Genomic DNA, 19182 nt, shown 5'->3' with positions numbered 1-19182 from the left:
TGCCCTGGGACACTCCATGTCCCTTCTCTGGACGTCAGTGTCCTCCTCTGTAAAGTGAAGGCACTGAACTTGATCTCGGATGTCTCTGCCAGCTCAAGCAGCCCATGTTTCCTTGTCTTTTCTGCCATGTTTGTCTTTCCAGACTATTTATAGCAAACTTTCATGGCTCACTAGAGGAAAAGGAAGCAGTCCCATTAGATGACCTTGGTATTGATGGAAATACTTATTGAAGGAGTGAATAGGATTCACAATCATGCCCTTGCCTCTTAACAAAGATTAAGGGAGGGATGCTGTTCAAGAGAAGAATGGAGAAGTTGCCTGGAACAGGATGACTTGTATGCCTGGATCCTGCCTTATGGCATGAATGGACACAGTTAGAAAATCAAGGTTCCAGCCATGACTTTGCACATATGGGTTGTGTGACCTTGGACTCATCACTTAACTTCTAAGAGTCTCAATTTCCTCACCTCTAAAAATATCTATTAGAGGATTGTGTAAGATTTCAGTATTATTGAAAGGAGTAAGAGGCCAGTCCAGTGCTGGGTCATGAAGGAGCCTGGTACAAGGATGCTTTCAAAGGATGGCTGCTTGGGGAGTAGGCAACTGGTCACATGAAAGACTCTGGAGAGAATTGGGATGTTGACCCAAACTGGTGCTTCTCAATGAGGACAATTTTGTCCCACCCCTCCCAATGGACCATTTAGCAACGAAAGTCTGGAGACATTTTTGGTTGTCACAACTGAGAGAGTTCTACGGTGTCTAGTGGGGGAAGCTAGGGATGCTGCTAAATAGGACAGGACAACCCCTTGAAAGGTTAACAGTGTGGAGGGGGAAGTTGTTTTTGGATGGTATATGGATTTTCCAGCACCTGGCACAGTGATAGGCACTTAATAGGTGTGAGTTGAATTGATGTCAGAAGGAAGCAGGACCTCCCTTGTTGGATGATGTCGTGGAGCACTCAGCACCAGGGGTGGGATGAAGAATGGAAGATCTCAGTCGAGATAAGTGAGGATGAGTATTTCCCACCACTGCCCCACTGTGGAGCAGGCCACCTCATGAGGAAGTGGGTTTCTCGTCTCAGGGGGTGTTTGAGCAGCAGAGGATGCCTGTTTGTCAGGGTTGCTGTGAACAGAGCCTTGCACTGGACAGGGAGGTGGGGCCCAGGCTAGAGGACCTCTGAGGACCTTTGAGTTCTGAGGCTGATGAGTTCAGGGACTCAGACCCAGAAGGGATCTCAGAGATCATGAAGTTCAAGTCCTTCATTTGTGGTTGGGAAAAGTGATTGAAGAGAAGATGGGAGACTTGCCTAACATCCCTGTGCTTGCTGGACACGCTGCTGAGACTGCATACCTGGTCTCTCAGTGTCTATTCAAATGTTCTTTCTGCTTCTGCCACCGACTCTGTGATTCCAAGAAGGAAGTGGAGGAGCTGGAGTTTGCAACCCTTTCTGGTTCTCAGCCCAGGGGTTGCAAATGGGGCTTGATGTGAAGCATGGGCTAAAAGGCTGGCCTGGGTTCATGGGAGGGCACCATGAGGAGTGTCAATATGGGTCTTAGTGAGAGCCCACCTGGCCTGGCTCAGATGCTGCCTCCCAGGCGAAGCTCTCCCAACCACCCTCACTCAGAACCAGCTCCTCTGTGGAATCCCCCCACAGTCAGTCCTTGCAGGCTGTGTGCTCAGCTGTGTCCTCCATCAGGGTAGGCCCACATGGACCCACACTTCTCACTTAGGACATTTGTTCCTTTTCCCACCCCATGGAGCCTCACCCCCCTCCACACACCTTCATCTGGAAGGGACTTTAAAAATCCCCATTCCACCCCCCTAATCTTCCCTCCCCAGGCCCAACACTTGTGTCAGGCTCATTTCCAAACCCCCAGTGCTCCTCACAGGTCCTGGTGTAGGGCTGATACTATCTCATAGTTATTGAGTGAATGAATGAGCACACGAACAATTGGATGGTCGGTGAAACATCCCTGTCCTGACCCCTGCAGATCAAAGACGTTGTGGGCTATAACTCTTTGGGCCACTGCTTCTTCACGGAAGATGGGCCAGAAGAACGCAACACTTTTGACCACTGTCTTGGGCTCCTTGTCAAATCTGGAACGCTCCTCCCCTCCGACCGTGACAGCAAGATGTGCAAAATGATCACAGAGGACTCCTATCCGGGCTACATCCCCAAGCCCAGGCAGGACTGCAAGTAGGCATCTCCCCTCCCGCCTGCATCGGGAGGAGGAGTTTGGTCCCCTCCACGCCCATGCAACACTCTGGGAGGACTGTGCTGGGAGGGTGTGGAGGTGGGGGGTGGCACCTGGGAGGCCTCAGCTGCTCAGTTCAGCACCTGATTTCTGCACTTCATGGCTTCGAGCAACTGGGGTTTCACAGCCTTTCACTGCCTGCTGCTCACAGCTTCCCAGAGAGAAGGCAGGAGTGTGTCCTCTCCCTTCTCAGCTTGCCCCGTGCACATCGTTCTTGCCCAAAGAGAAGCATGCTCTCATCTGGGGGCTTCTCATACCACGCAGTGTTCTTTGGTGGGAGGAAGCGGCTGTCACCTTGGTCCCCATACTGTGTACACGTAGACCCAAGCCACACCGATCTTTTTCTAGACATGAGAGAGAGAGACAGAGACAGAGCTTACTGTGCAGCCAACCTTCTGGGTCCAGGGTTTCTCTCTTAGAAATGGCTACTTTCCTGGGTTCTTCTGACTTATGTTTATTTTAGAGCCAATCACAAACTCCTCCAACCTTAAAGAGCTGTGCCCCCTTCAATTTTCAAACATTTTAAGTGCTCAAACCCACCACACTTTAACGAGAAAACTGTGTTTCAGATTGACAAATCAGTCATTTCTCAACTCTCTAAGACACTCTTCAAACCAATATTGGAGTGCCCGGCGTGGGCCCACCATGCAGCAGAATGAGCACTGGTGGCCCTTATGTGACACCATTCAATCTGTCCCCTCTCTGCAGTGCTGTGTCCACCTTCTGGATGGCCAACCCCAACAACAACCTCATCAACTGCGCCGCTGCGGGATCCGAGGTGAGCAGGAAGATCCCTGCTTTGGCAGAAAGTAAGCGTGGGGGCTGGGCATGGGAGGCAGCTGGGGCCACCCTTGAAACATGTGTGTCCTGAGCCCTGAGTCCAGTTATCCATCAGGGCAGGCCAGCTGGAGTGAGGAGGAAAAACAGATGGGGCAGGGGAGTCCTGTGGACTCGGTTTTAAGTGACATCTCTGGCACTTCATAGTGAGTACAAAGCACTCTACGTATAACAACTCATTAGAATGAAATTATTTTTGCTTAGAGCGGTGCCTGGCACGTCAGTGTTGGGAGCTAGCATGAGTTGGTTCTTGTATCAGCCCTGTGACGTAGGTACTGTTATTATCCGCATCTGAGAGGGTAGGCAACTAAGCCAGGGAGGGCTGATGTGCCCACAACACACACAGCTGGGACGTGGTGGATGGGATGTGAGCACTGCTTTCTGTCTACACTGCATTCTATCTACACAGCCTTGCTCTTGCCCACCCTCCATGTTGCTGGCCTTCTGTGGGACCCTGACCCTGACTCAGTTAGGTGCTCTCTTTGGGCTCTGGCCTCTGTATCTGCAGAATGAAAGGGAAAAGCTAAGAACATTCTAGAAATCCTCCCACTATGCACTGGGAGGAGTTTGCCCCATGCAGTGAGTGAAACCCAGCAGTCCAGAGCTCATGACCAATAGATTAGGACCCTATATAATAGGGTTTTAACTGTCAGAGAGGCCCCAAAGATTACATTTGCCTCAAGCTTTTTGCTGCTTCCCTTTGAGAAGTGGACCACGTTGGAGGTGTGCATGAGGTGGGCGGCGAGGGCCTGTTCGGGTGATGATATTAGACCCACCCCCAGTGTGGGCAACTTGGTCACTCTGACCAGGAGCTCACTGGTGCTGAATTCTGTGGCTTTCCTTTGTGCTCTTCCCCAACAGGAAACTGGATTTTGGTTCATTTTTCACCATGTACCAACGGGCCCCTCAGTGGGAATGTACTCCCCAGGTTATTCAGAGCACATTCCACTGGGAAAATTCCATAACAACCGAGCACACTCCAACTACCGGGTAAGTCTTCCCAGACTTCTGGTCTCCCTTCCCAGTGCTGCAGAGCTGCAGCCGAGAGCAACCACATTCCTAACGTTGGTCTCCAGGAAAACGAAGCAGCCTTCCAAGGCCTCCCAGGCCACTGCCCATTCCTCACAAGAATCTCCTTTGGTAGTTCCTGAGGCAGCATCCACTAGCATCTGGCTGGAGCCACAAGGAGCCAGATGTGCCTTCACTCGGGCTGATTGGAGGAGGGCTTCTCCTCCCGGTGGCCCTGAGCTGAGCTCCTGAATTTGATTTTGCAATTCACTGAGTGCAGATGTGTGCAGTATCAACTATAAAAGTTAGGCCTGATCCATAAGCTAAAGAAAACCAGGACACGGTTCTGAAGGAAGGTGGAAGTAGCACTGGCATCCCTCTTGTTCTGCTTCCTGGAAAATGGGTTGCTCCATCTATGCAGGGCTAAGTAGGCAGGTGGGAAATGAGGAATTCTTCAGTCATCTCCACTCACTCATCAACATTTCCTAAGCACCTGCTGTGTGTCCAGTGCTAAGCAAGGGCTGGGGAAAGGGAGAGAGGTACCAAGTTGACAGATCTCAGTACAGCAGCCTGCACTGAGGCTGAGACCAGGGCTGCTCTGGGGGCAGAGATGGTCTTGAGGACACTGGAGCGGTGCACGGACAGACCCGCAAATGCCAAGGCTGCTATTCTGGTCCCATCCCTAATGGTACAGATGAAGCCCCAGAGGGGAATGAATATATTCAGGGTCAAGAAAAGGTTGAAAAAGGCTCAACCAAGAAGAAGACCAAAAAGAAGAGATTCCATCTCACTGTAGACCTGTGCTTACACCTAGGAGGTGGGGTGGGGAATGGGGGCCAGGGAGGAGGAATGATCAGTGGGGGCAGAGAGGAGGAGAGTCTGGGCAGTGTCATGTTCCGGAAACTAAGATGACCATTCCATGGGCAGGGTGCAGAGGTGTGCAGGGCAACAGCATCACCTGGGCAGAGGAGGATCAGTGCAGGGCATCAGGCAGGGCATTTCAGAGGCTGCCACGATCTCAGAGCAATGTCTCCATACAGAGGCGGGTGCAGAGGCTGTGTCATTGTTGGAGGGCAGGGAACAGAGGAAAGAATGCATTGGTTACTTGTTGAGAACCTCCCCACCTGCCTTGAGAAGCCTGCCCCTGAGCAGGGGAGGTGGGCCACATAGGGCCCGGAAGGTTGAGAGAGGCTGGAAAGAGGAGGCATCTATGTGAGAGGATGGTCTCCAGCAGGGAGGCGGGCAAGTGCTCGTGGGTGCAGGTGGAGGGGGAGCCCTGAGAACAGTTGAAGATTTCACCCTCTGAGGTGGGGTGAGAGGGATGGGAGCAAAGAGGAACCCCTGACTGGACTGATTCGATTGTCTGAGCAAAAGAGGAGACCCCATCCTCGGTGTTCATGCCCAGTAGGCCGTGACTGCACACCCACAGTGTGAGAGTCCTGTTCCAGGAGTCTGCAGCTGGGTATTCTATGTAGTTCTCACAGCCATCCTGTGAAATAGGTGCTATTAACCCATTTTGCAGATGATATGACTGAGGCTAAAGAGGGGAAGGGACTTACCCAAAGTCATAGTTCGTAAGAGTAGAGCTTGGAGTCTAACTCCACATCATCTGACTCACGTAGCTACTGCTTAATTATAAGTCAGCTGAAGAATGAGTTAGCCAGAGTGTCCTCCAATTATCTAGAGAAGAGAAATCCGAGTCTGAGCATTCATAAGAGGCTGAAGGCATCCAGAATGAAGGAAGACTGAATGGTGGCCTCCCTGGGCAGCATCATTCAGCTGCCTTGATTCCCACCCACCCCATGGCTGACAAAGTGGACACCTTTGCAGCCAAATAAGAAAGCCAGGTTCCCTCCTCAAGTCAGGCAGGAGCCCAGCCAAGGCTGAGAGGTCACTGACCCCCGCCCAAGGTAGAGACGACCTGAAGTTCATCATTCTCTTCAAATCATTGTAGACAAATTTCCCAAGAATGTACACCTGTTGTCCTTGATTTGGGGCCTGGGCTAACAAATTTCTAAAGCAGTGTGGAGCCTGCATGCGGACTTAGCTCTGTGACCTTGGACAAGATACTTAACCTCTCCAGACCTCAGTTTCCTCATCTGTGTTTCAGAGAGGACACCTTATTCCAGATATTGTCTGAGCAATGCAGAATAAGGCAGGTTCTTCACCTCCCTTGCTTCAGACCCTCTAATTCCATTAATGCAGCCAGAGACAAAGCTGGTTTTACTGCAGTGTTCAGGAGTATGCAGTGAGGCTGGCAGTGAGAAGATGCCTGTGGCCTGCAGTAGAAGCTAATATGTCCCTGAATGTCTCTTCTCCCCAGGCTGGCATGATCATAGACAATGGAGTCAAAACCACCGAGGCCACTGCCAAGGACAAGCGACCCTTCCTCTCTATCATCTCTGCCAGGTAACCAACCCTTGGGAAGACATACACACCATGGTGACCTCTCTATCCAGCTCCTTTCTCCCACTCATTCAGTCATTTATTCTGTTGAGCACTTTCTATGTGCTGGGCATTGAGCTGGTTGCTAGGGGTACCGTGGTGAAAAATCTGAGCAGGGCAAAGTCTGAATTAGGATTCAGGCCCCAGTAGCCAAAGGGAGACAGAAATGCCTCAAGGTTTCCAGATCCCTCAGCAAAGCCAATACCTGGTAGGTCAATAGGAATGGCCAGGGGCACAGCAGTTTGGGCTGGGATAAAAAGGCAAAGAGAAAAGAAGAATTTCACCATCAATTTAATGGCAAGGAACATGCGGTTATGCCTATAAATAAATCTGGAGCTCAGCCGAAGGCCAGGGGCTGCTTTTCAAAGGTGTTGTCAAAACCTCAAGGTAATTAGCAAAACCAGTACCCTTTAAAGAGGCCAAGTTGCTCAGTCCCCATCAAAAGTGAAGAACACTAGTCACATGATAGCGTCCACAGAATACTTCGGCTGGACCAGGCATTGATGAGCGTCCAGGCTCAATACTTCATTTGGTAGCTAAGACAGGCCGAAAAAGGCACTGGTTCAGGTTACCTGTCAGTTAGTGGAAGAGCTGGATATACCAGCCTCTCATTCCAAGCTACATGGACTGCAGTGCGTGCCCGGTTTGGGATGCACTGTCTGAACTTTCCCCCGTGCTTTGACTCCTCTTTGGGGAGGGCCCTTTAGTGCTGCTGATGAACAGAAATGACATGTCTGAAGCTGCACAGGGTTGGGCCCTGGAGTAAAGACCTACTGATTCTGCAATAGCTCAGAAAGTTTATTCCAAATGCTAATGGGTTTCTGTTTTCTTGCCTTCTGGGGCACAGTGAGTAGAAAGAAGTTTCCAGAGCCTAGAAAGGAGTCAGTACAGGTGTCCCCCAACCCCACCACTTGTACCCTCCCATGGTGTGTTCCAGATACAGCCCTCACCAGGATGCTGACCCGCTGAAGCCCCGGGAGCCAGCCATCATCAGGCACTTTACTGCCTACAAGAACCAGGACCATGGGGCCTGGCTGCGTGGCGGGGATGTGTGGCTGGACAGCTGCCGGTGAGTCAGAGCCACGTGTGGTGCTGGCACAAAGTGGGCAGAGGAGAGGAGAGCAAGGCAGAGAGAGGCAACAGGACAGTCTGATGTTTGGCCTTTGGTCTCCCACCCAGGCACAGCATAGAGTGGCAGCAGGCGGTAGCAAAATAATAAATAAATAAATAAATAAATAAATAAACAAACAAATAAATAAATAAATGAAAACCATCTGAAAATAGCATAGAGGCTGTAGAACACAGTGTCAGGTGCTGTAGGTCATGATTTGCCTCCAAATAGCCATGACTTGGCTTTCTTGAGTACATGGGGACAGGGAAGAAGAAGGAATCCAGAACATTCTAGGCCCTACTGTGTGCCAAGCCTTGGTTGCATTTCTTTCTTACCATGCTTCTCAATGATATCAATTATTGCCTCCATTTTAGAGATAGTAAACTGAAGCTCCGTTTAGTGAATTTCCCAAGGTCGCACATCTAGTTAAGTGATTGAGCTGAGACCAGAAGATCCAGTTTGTCGGTCTCCAAGGCCCAAATGAAAAAGGCAAGGAACACTGAGTTCTAATATCAGGTCCCTATGCAGAGCCACCAACCCACACTGGACCAGGAGCAGAGGGACAGGCAGCTGAGCTGGGATTTGTTTTCAAGGAGTATTGTGAAATATTCTCCTGTCTGCCTTTTGTGTTAGAAATGGGAGATCAGAAATTCTATGTGGGAAACAAACATATTTCCCCATTTTACTGTGACCAATTAAAGGAGAAATAAAGGTGAAAGGGAAGAAGAGGGAGTGAAAAGTGTGTGAGGAGGAAAACAGGGATGCAGAATGGACAGAGAGAGAAAGAGAAAGGCTGCTCAGAAAAGCAGAGGCCTGGGGAGAGACTGACTTGGGATGGAGCCCCGGGAAGACAGTGAGAGACAGACACAGACTGGGACATGCGAAGGAAACTTTGTTGGTAGAAACAGAGGGGCCTTCGTTTTGCATAGAAAAAGAGAAGTCACTTGTTTTGAGAAGAAGAGAAAAAGAGAGCATATTCTGAATTTCTGGAGGGCATTTAGGGGAAGCGGGGTCAGGCTTGTTCTGATTGGCTCTGGAGAGCAGAAGTTATAGGCACTGGGCAGATTTCAGTTCAGTAGAAGGAAGAGCTTTCCTGCAATATGAGATATGAGTCCCTGGGATAAGCTGCCAGGCGGCTCATCCCTAGAGCTGAGGCCCAGTGACACTTGAGAGGGATACTGTCCAGAAGGCAGTGGAAGCCCTGGGTGGGAGCGAAACTAGATGGAATCATTGCTAAAATTCCCTGTAATGTTCTAAGCTCAGCACATTTCTTAGTTCTGGTTTGTTGGTCATTTTGGAGTTTAGGTCCCTAAATGCCAGACTTGGGGCAGTAAGAAAAATTGTGAAGACCCCCTGTATTTTCTGTCTTTCACCAAACTCATTCCAAGGTAGACCAGAATCTGGCTGGTGCCAAGTCTGTAGTCCCATGAGTGGACAAGGTTGGTGTGGCTGAGAGAAGATGGGGTCCCTTCAAGGACTTTAAGCATTTGGCCAGTGTGTCCATTTCAGAAAGATCACTCTGGTCACCACGGGGTGCAGGCAGGGACAGGAAGGGGCACTCCTGGAGGTGGGAAAGCCAGCTGACATACTACCACATCAGTCCAGATGAGAGAGAATTACAGACAGTGAGAGCTCAGCTGTAACAGAGATGTCGGGATAGTGAACAGGCTTGGATTGAAGTTAATTGTGCGAGGGTACTTCAAGAAATTCGTGGAAAAATTTAATTAAAAGATAATAAGAATCTTTCCATGAACTTTTTGAAGTACCCTCATATTGTTCTAGACAGGTTGAATTTGAGATGCTTGTGAAACATTCAGTGGAAATGTCCCAAAATTTCCACAAAAAGTGGAAGGGCAGGCAGAGGAAGAGTGACTGACTTTAGAGCCATCAGCAGATCAGTGGGGATGGAAGCTGTGTCTCCGTGAGGTTCCCGGGGACACGGTGGAGAATGGGCAGAGCACTGGGGAATAGCAACGATGAGGAAAAGCCACGAAGGGATCTGGGAGACAAGAATCAGGCAGCTTTGGAAAAGAACTGGATGCACGATGCCCTAGATAGATGAGCCTTGAATGATTGATTTGAACTGGGTGGGCTTCAGAAAAAAGGGGAAAGAGCAGAGTCCTGAAACAGTGAGCAGGGTACAAAAACACGCCAGGAACTAGAGTGCGTGCAGGTGACCAGGACCAGCCTGGTGCATCAGGAGCAGAGCCCCAGGGCCTCCAGTGCGAGGGTAAGGACTTGGGCTTGGGTTCATGGATGATACCAAGCCGCTGGAGATTTAGGAAGCAGAGGGTGAATGTTGAGAATGGTGCTTTGAGGAGATGAGCCTAGCAGGGTGTGCAGGACGGGTGGAGGGAGCAGAGGCATGGAGAACAGGTACACCTGCTCCCGGGGTGGAGGGAGTGCAGGCGGCCACCACATTTGGCCCTAGTGTCTGTGGTAGCACAGACCCCTGGCTTGGCTCAGATTCTGTGTGGTTCCCTGTCACTCACAACCAGACTCTCTCCAGCAGTGTGCTCATCCCGGTTCTTAAAAACGGCAGAGGCAAAAGGGAGCTGATGAGCTGGCCACAGTGCAATCCTGAAATTACTTCCTGCCCTTCTCAGGGCCAGCATCTGCCAAACTTCTGGGAAACCTGTGCTTCTTGCTAGGGCTGGAACAGTAGTTAGGATGGCACAGGGACAATGGAATGGCATCCACATACCCCACGTTTATCCAGTGCTCATCCTGAGAGTGCATCAGTGAAGTTGGCTCCAGCCTCCCACTGAGCCCTGGAAACACAGATGCTGGTGGGCTGGGGAGGGCAGCCCACAACCCCAGTCTGCATGCTGCTAATGCAACGTGTCTTCAAATGCTGAGGGCCACTAGGTCACTGTTTCTCTCTGAAGTCAGAGACTGAATGCGAGAGGACCTACAATATTCCCTACTGTGCAGAATGGAAGGGTCCCCATTCCCTCAGCAAAGCCTCTGCTTATATAAAGACTCCTTCCCAAACAGTGTCCACAGTTTGACTCCAGGGGCAGGAGAGGGTCCTTCCCTCTGCAACATCACTGAATATGAAACCAGAGCATGCTCTGACTGTCTGCTCTTGTCCCCAGGTTTGCTGACAATGGCATTGGCCTGACCCTGGCCAGGTAAGAGCAGCTGTCATTGTGCTTGACCTTCTGTGGGACACGTCTCTACACATCTCATGTCAAACATCTTCTCTCTACAGTGGTGGAACCTTCCCATATGATGATGGCTCCAAGCAGGAGATAAAGAACAGCTTGTTTGTTGGCGAGAGTGGCAACGTGGGGACGGAAATGATGGACAATAGGATCTGGGGCCCGGGCGGCTTGGACCACAGTGGAAGGACCCTCCCTATAGGCCAGTAGGTTTGCGACCATGGTAGCTTCCTGTCCTGTGTGGCTTACCCTAAGTGGCAGCAGTGGAAGGAAAGAAGGTAGTGGGTGATTTCTTCCTACAGGCTATGAACTCTCTGTCCTCTGCCAACACAGAAATCACCAAAGCAATTGAGCCTATCAACTTTGGGGTAAAATCTGGAGTCGGGAGAGAGATATCAAAAAATAGTGTTGAATATGAGTCAGTAGGGTGAGATGGCCATCAAAATGCACAGTGTGGTCCTGGTCTACGCTAACGGGAATTTGGTGTCCAGGAGCAGGGTCCACGAGTCCCATTCTCTGATGGCACACTCATTTGGAGTATTTTATCCACTTCTGAGGATAGGACAGTGCGAGAGGAAGGCCAAAGCACACTTAAAGGAGAATGACCAGGAGGGTGACAGAACCCTAAGCCATGTCACATGCAGAATGGGATCTTCCACCAGGAGATGGGGTCATCTTTGGGAGGACAACATAGGAAATGTTGTCACATACTCAGGACTTCCATGTGCATAGGCGACAAAACTCATTCTACATGGCCCTGAGGGTTGGAATTGATTTAGTGCAGGAAAGATTTTTCTAACAGTCAGATTTGCTCACCAACAGAGTGGCAGGACTGTCCTGAGGTGTTGTGGGCTCTGTTGCTTGAGGAGGTTAAATGAAGGTTGGATGATAACCAAGGTGGTTGGACAAGGGAGCGAGTGACTTGGAGAATTAGTGAGCTAACAGAGTAAATGGACTCAGTCAATTTCCTGGTCAGTGGTGAGAAAGCCTCTTCCCTTCTGCTGGTGTTTATGCTGAAATGTGCGTTCAAGCCAGAGAGCAAGGCTCAGAGCCGCAAGCAGCATGGTGCTTCCTGTTCTCTGAATGATAAGATCAGCTCTTCTTGCCTCCTTGAACATTTTTCTCTTTCTCTAGGAAAATAAAATTCCTGCCACTAGAGTCAGGACACAAAATATACATAGACCTAAAACTTCCAACCCAAGAATCATGGTCTCCTTTGGCACGCACTGTTGAGAAGCCCTTGCTTCCATCTAACCTAAGTGACACAGCAGTCCTTTCTATCATTTTTATGAGCAACTTTGGGTCTGCATATTTGGGATTTCTTTGTAGAGGGTTACCAACCTCCCAGGGCCAGAATGTTCTGATGACTTCCAGAGGTGATCTTGTTTACAGCTGCTTAACAGCTCTCTGAGACTTAGGCATGTTCTTCAAACTGCATTTGAAAGCAGGAACCCAGGACTGTGTAGTACTAATCATGGTTGATTCATCACTTGCAGAACTGGGCTAGGGTCTGAAGGTAAAGTAAGCACATGATTTAAGCATAGTAATATTTAAGCATAGAGCTAGTAAAAAAGGGCTGTCCCTAAAATACCATAATTGGAAAAATGCATAGAGCTACCCCATGGAATTGGGATTCTAGGCAGTGATGTTAACCAGTTATAAATATAAAAATATGGAAATGCAAGGAGTCTTTGGTGTCCACTGAAGCCATATTGCTCAGACAGGTGTAACTAGGAACTTCCTCAAGGAACCATATTGGGATGGAGGGGAGTCAGGGTCAAAGACTGGGGACAGCTGGGGTATGGCCTCTCCTCATGGACAGGTCCCTTTTCTGCTTGCTTTTCCCTCTTTCTATCCTGTCTACCTTATGTTTGCTGTGGAGAGAGAGGCGCCAGAGGTGTAGAGACACCATATGTGTTGGGCTTAGAGAATGAGCAAGCCCAGATTTGGGGCCAGGACTGAGAAAGCCCACCAGGAAGCCCAGCCAGCCCCTCGCTTGCTACCCGTGCCCTGCTCAGGAGTCCAAGGCAAAATGGGAGAAGCGTCTCTGAGCAAACTATCCCCTGCTAGGCTAAGGCAACATTTCCAAGTCACCAGTTCTTCTGCAGCCCCGCCTGCTTCCATGTCCATGCCTGTTGCCTCTTCTCACCTCCTCTCCCCTGCTGTCTGGGTGTTAGGGCCCTCTTGGGGTCCCCTGTCGGTCCACAGTCTTACATTCCCAGCGGAACCTGCCCTCTCTTGTAGGGATGCTCGAAAAGTCGCATTGCAGTTGTGTTTACCACATTTTTATCACCTTCCATTCTGTGTCCTTCTTTTCCCCCATTTCCCAAACCCAGCACACTGCCCATTGAAAGACCTACTCACAGGGGAGAAACTCATCTGGGTCTTAATCAGATTAAATTGTTACAGCAACTAAAACTAAGGCGATAATGACTAACAGCTCTGTCTTCCCAAGGGACATAATATTGGCACTCTTCAATAGCACTTACAGTATGTACCCAATGACTCTTTGTATGATGGAAAAATTGGGGGGAACATTTGAGTAGAGGACCGTCCCCCAAATCCGCAACTAGATAGCTATTCTTTTATTCATAGCTCCATCCAATCATTCATCCTGCAATCATTGATTGACACTGTGTTCATGCATGCTTTCTTAGTGAGTTAATGAATGAATAATAATGATCTGGGGTGGGAGAGTTTGTGCAGGTGGGATCAGGAATGGCTTTACCCAGAAAGTCTCTGTTACCAGCCACCTCAGAAGGGGCAAACCATACGGCGTTCGGACTGACATCTGACTTCCTTAACTCCATAGGAATTTTCCGATTAGAGGAATTCAGTTCTATGATGGCCCCATCAACATTCAGAACTGCACTTTCCGAAAGTTTGCGGCCCTGGAGGGCCGGCACACCAGTGCCCTGGCCTTCCGCCTGAACAACGCCTGGCAGAGCTGCCCCCATAACAACGTGACCAACATTGCCTTTGAGGACGTCCCGGTGAGTGAGGCCCCAGGGCAGACTCCCGGCAAACCCAGACTTTGGATGGTGATTCACAAGTCCCCCAGGGCCTGGAGTTTGAGCTGTTGCCATTGCCGCAGGGGTTGAAAAGCCTCCTCCAAGTAGACTGGGCTGTGTCCCAGTTGGCTCTGCACCCAAACTGGAAAAGTACAAGCCTAGGTTGCCCCACAGGTCAAGTCTGGGTAAATGCCTGCTTGCCCTCGCCCTGCTCAAAGCCCACTGAGCCTCAGTAGGAACCTTACGCTGGACTCAAGCTTCTGAGGCTGTTCCTCCATGGGTCTTGGCGTTGACATACCCAACTTTGACCGGGCCACCTGAGTTGGCACAAATAATCTAACAAACCCTGCAGTTTCCAAGAGAAGTCTTTGCTGAAGATGATCTGTTTAATCTCTCCCTGAACATAGAATATAAACAGGGGCCTGCCTCCTGGCCGCAGACAGAGCCAATAAAAGAGCAGCTGAGGGTGGGAAGTCAGGAGAAAGGGCTGCCCTGTGAGATCAGGTGGGTCCAGACCTCCTGGTGCAGTTTCTTTGGGTCATGGATTCCCAGACCTTTCCCTCCCCCACCCTTCCTCCCTGCTCCCGCCTTTTGCCCGTCTGCCTGGTTACTGGCAGGCTGAGGGAAAGGATGTGAAGCTAACATTACTTAATTTCTTCACGCAGGCCACTGGGGGCCTGAACGAGTCAGTTACAGAAATCTCTAAGGGTTCGTGCTGCAAGATGGTCTTCCTGAAACACAGCACACTCCACACTCTCTCTCACACATGTAGGCCTCCCTACGTGTGTGTGTGTGTGTGTGTGTGTGTGTGTGTGTATGTGTGTGTGTACACCTTTTCTCATACATGCACCACCTCTTGCTCATACACACACACACACGCACGCGTGCACACACACACACACACACACACACACACATGCTCACACTCCTCAGTCCCCCCTCCTCATTCCTATCTCTGCAGTCTAAGCCTGTGTATCACAGCAGTCTCCAAAGTCACTCTCAGCAGCCAACAGTGAGCAGAGGCCAGAATTATGTGCTGGGTCTGGGAGTTGAGGCACGGCGAACCTTTGACTGTTTTTCTGGCCCCATCTGAGAGGTCAGCCGTGTGGTTTCCTATGGTGCCCGAGAGCATCTTTGGTTTGGCTGGTTTGTAATGTCAGCGGAAATCGGAAACTTCGCCCTGGTCTGATGACGGCTGCAGTTTCCTTTCACCTTCTGGCCCAACCTAACTTTCCCGGGCTCTGTTTAGATTACTTCCAGAGTGTTCTTTGGAGAGCCTGGGCCCTGGTTCAACCAGCTAGACATGGATGGGGATAAGACGTCCGTGTTCCACGACATTGATGGCTCTGTGTCTGAGTACCCTGGCTCCTACCTCACCAAGGATGACAACTGGCTGGTCCGGCACCCAGACTGCATCAATGTTCCAGACTGGAGAGGGGCTATCTGCAGTGGGCGCTATGCACAGGTGGGGACGCCTCCCTGGGGCTGGTCACTCACCCTCTCACTCATGTGACAAGCGTTCAGTGAGCGCCTACTGAATGCCCAGCTCTGAGTTGGGCCAGAAAGAAGTACATATTTCTTTTTTCTTTCTTTTTATTTTTTTCATTTACCCAATAGGATTTTCACAAAGTCAAAACACTTTGTAAGCAGAATGCTTAGAAAAAAGAACCCCCTGGGCTGGCCCGTAGCTCACTTGGGAGAGCGTGGTGCTGACAACACCAAGTCAAGGGTTAAGATCCCCTTACCAGTCATCTTTAAAAAAAAAAAAGAAAAAAGAACCTTCTGGGTCAAATGCTTGGATTCAAGACAGGCTCCAACATTTACTAACTACGTGAACTTGAGCAAGTTACTTACACTCTTGGAGCCTCAGTCTCTTCATCTGTAAAATTGGGATAATAGCTGAATCTCCTTAATGAGATTTTGGGATGTCTTTAGGTAATACATGCAAAATGCTTCACCAGCTCTATCCAACAAAAAATAATGCAAGCCACACATGTGTTCTTAAATCTTCTCGTAGCCATGTGGAGAAGTAAAAAGAAATAGGAGAAATTAATTTGAATAATATTTTAATATAATTTAATTTAATATAATAATAACTCCTATTCTCAAATTACTATCATCTCAACATGTAATCAATACAAAAAAAATCATTAATGAGACACTTTACATTTTTTTTCCTAAGTATTCAAAATCCAGTGTATATTTTACATTTACAGGCCACTCAGTTGGGATGCTGATTTTCAACAAAGCCCTACAGAAAAATAACGTTGACTTAATGGAAAAAAATATTTTACACTGCTTTTTTTTTTGACATTTAAATTTAAATTCATTAAAGTAAAATTAAAAATTCAGGTCTTGAGGGCCGACCCCATGGCTCACTCGGGAGAGCGTGGCGCTGGGAGTGTAGCGGCGCTCCCGCCGCGGGTTTGGATCCTATATAGGGATGGCTGGTGCGCTCACTGGCTGAGCGCGGTGCGGGCAACACCAAGCCAAGGGTTACGATCCCCTTACTGGTCACAAAAAAAAAAAAAAAAAAAATTCAGGTCTTGAGCCACACTGGCCACATTTCCAGTGCTCAGTGGCCACATGTGGCCAACAGCTTCTGTATGGGACAGTGCAGGCGTAGACAGTGCATGGAACATGGCAAACTGACAATATTAGTTAGCCATTACTGTATTATTGTCACTGCTGTTATTAGGGTGAATGACTAACGAATAAATGAATAAGGAGAGAGAGGCCTGAGTAGATGAAGAATTGTCAGATTAGGAGGGAAGCCCTGTGAGCTGGGTGGCCCCAGAGGGGGAAGGAAACTTGAATGAATGAAGTTGTCCCCATAAGTGTCCTACTAGGCAGAAATTATTATCACCACTGTGGAAATCAACAATCAGGGTGTTGGAAAATAAATGGTGGTGTGGAGTTGGAGGAGAGATGGAGAGGGGCCAATGCCAGGCTGAGAGAAACAGGGCCATGGGGGCAGGTGGGTGCAGGGTGCAGCTGGGGGAGCAGGTGCTGGGGGAGGTAGGAGGGGCTGGCATTGAGTAGGAGGGGGGACCCGAGGAAGACAAGGGAGGGGGCAGGAAGCTGAGGGTGTTTTTTTCTGCAGCAGAAGGTGAGGTCATGTGCTGAGAATTTGGGGAGTGGGCCTGAGGAGGGCCTGCAGAGAGTGATAAAGGTTTGGAAGAGCGGCTGTAGAGTGGAAAATGTTGACCAGAGACGTGTAGAAGGAGCACCTGGCAGTGCTGAAAACCCACTGGAGATTGGAGACGGTGTGTTTGAAGAGGCCTCTCTCTCCCAGGCTGTGGGATTTTTTCAGCTCTGCTCCAGAGCCCTGGGAGAGGAGGTAGACCTGTGGGATGATCCAGCGTGAGGCTTCTGCTGCATGTGTTGACAGGGCAAGGGCCAAGATGCTAATGGGAGTGAGTGGTTGACGTGATGGTCTAAGGAAGATAAGGGAAATGGAGGCAGAAGGGAGCTGATGGGTGGGAGTCATGCCCTGAATAATTGGAAAATGATGAAACCCAAGCCTGCAAACAGACTCTCAGCACTATCCAGCACCACTGCTCAGGACTAGGTATCCCAGGCAGAGCCTTTATTTCCCTTCTCCACCCTTGCTTTCTGATGCATTGCTTGTCTTGTATAGAAAAGGGCTAATTACTGGAGCTTGCCAGGTTACCATAACTAGCTATGGGTTAGTTATCATTAATAATCTCCTCCCTTTACAGCTTACAAAATGCTTTAATATACCTTTACCTTTTGATGCTCATGACAACTCCAGAAGATGGGTGGGGTTGAAGTTTCTCTTTCCATCTTATATGTGATAAAACTGTAGTAGAAGATAGCCCCTTCCTTCCAAAGGCACAGTGTCATTGCACACTGGTGTGATGCTCTATCTTGGTCACAGCCGCACGGATGCCACCTTATGAATATGGGATGTGCCCTAAAACAGAACACACTGTTTTAAACCAAGGCTGGACTAAAGCATCTGGGCTCTTTGGTCCCTGGGATTCAGTGGCTGACGGTCTCGCTTTCAATTGTTTCTCTGAAATGAGACACCATTCATCCTTCCAGCGTGCACTGACATCCACATGGACTGACACAAGGGCAGACACAGAGAGCCAGGGGAGAACTGGGGCAACACACCCGGCATGCTCTCAAATGCAGGCAGAGCACCTGTCGATTAAAGGCGAGTTGCATTTGTGGTAGAATTATAAAAGTTCTCTCTCCCTCTCTCTCCCTTCCTTCTCCTTCCATCTCTCTCTCTTTTCCAAAACTTGCCATCTGACTATCAAGAAAACGCCTCTTAAGTTTCCACTGGTGGCTCCTCAACAGAGCACGTTTTTGAAGAGGCACAGGAAGCATTAGCTGGCTTGCACAGTATGGCTTGGGCTGCATCCACCAGCAGAAAGAGATGTCCCCTTATTTGGCCTTTCATCAAGCCTTCTAAAAGGGCTGTGTAAAGAGAAAGTGCCTGTGAAAGTGTGGTCTGTAATCAGATGTTAACCAGACACTCTTGGAATAATCCCTTGTTATAGCCTCATTATGTTTCCTTTTTGGGTTTTGAAAGATGTACATTCAGGCCTACAAGACCAGTAACCTGCGAATGAAGATCATCAAGAACGATTTCCCCAGCCACCCTCTCTTTCTGGAGGGAGCCCTCACCAGGAGCACCCATTACCAGCAGTACCAGCCAGTCATTACTCTGCAGAAGGGCTACACCATCCACTGGGACCAGACAGCCCCCGCCGAGCTTGCCATCTGGCTCATCAACTTCAACAAGTGAGTGGGAGCCTGGCCAGGCACAGTGTGACCTGGGGACAGCTGCTCTGGCTGAGCTCAAGACAGAGGTGATAACAATGTCTTGTTGCAAAGTCCTGGGCTTGCCACTCACAGGCTAGCTTTTGTGGTCCTGACATCACCCAGGAGTTAAGAATCAGAGGACACACTGAGCCCCCACTTTGGGCATGGGTGACTTTGGGCAGGGCATCTAACCTCTTATAGCCTCAGTTCCTCCATCTTTGAGATGGGCATAGAATTCCCTCACAGGAGCGCAGTGAGGATTGACTGAGATGATGGATGACAGCATTTCGCCCAGGACCTGGCATTACCAACTATTCGATAAATGGCAAAAAATATCTGGGTATTACTGTCACCATTTCACAGAGAAGGAAACAGGCTCTGCTGAAGGCATCTGGATAGGGCTTCCTGTATATATGTTCAAATATTCCCGATGTGCATTATTTACTTGTCACCGTATTCCTGTGAGATAGACTTTTATCAGATGTGGAAAATGGGACTTAAAGAGATGAAAAGGGCCCTACGACCATGCGGGACCGGGAAGGGGCTGAACCCAG

At 49.5% G+C, this 19182-nt stretch overlaps 1 protein-coding gene across 1 annotated transcript in view; it reads left to right on the top strand.

Annotated features, from left to right (window-relative positions):
- Window positions 1-19182, top strand: part of CEMIP (cell migration inducing hyaluronidase 1) — a 69342-nt gene that overhangs the window by 39325 nt on the left and 10835 nt on the right. Inside the window, exons 13-22 of the mRNA XM_063091824.1 lie at window positions 1992-2197; window positions 2964-3033; window positions 3954-4082; window positions 6424-6509; window positions 7483-7614; window positions 10755-10790; window positions 10871-11026; window positions 13633-13813; window positions 15081-15296; window positions 18396-18607. Of these exons, the coding sequence (XP_062947894.1) occupies window positions 1992-2197; window positions 2964-3033; window positions 3954-4082; window positions 6424-6509; window positions 7483-7614; window positions 10755-10790; window positions 10871-11026; window positions 13633-13813; window positions 15081-15296; window positions 18396-18607 (1424 nt within the window). The remainder of the gene's footprint in view (window positions 1-1991; window positions 2198-2963; window positions 3034-3953; window positions 4083-6423; window positions 6510-7482; window positions 7615-10754; window positions 10791-10870; window positions 11027-13632; window positions 13814-15080; window positions 15297-18395; window positions 18608-19182) is intronic.

The sequence above is a fragment of the Cynocephalus volans genome, chromosome 3 (assembly GCF_027409185.1).
Source record: "Cynocephalus volans isolate mCynVol1 chromosome 3, mCynVol1.pri, whole genome shotgun sequence".
Lineage (NCBI taxonomy): Eukaryota > Metazoa > Chordata > Mammalia > Dermoptera > Cynocephalidae > Cynocephalus > Cynocephalus volans.
The sequence above is the reverse complement of the archived record's forward strand: the minus strand, read 5'-3'. Positions and strand labels throughout refer to the sequence as shown.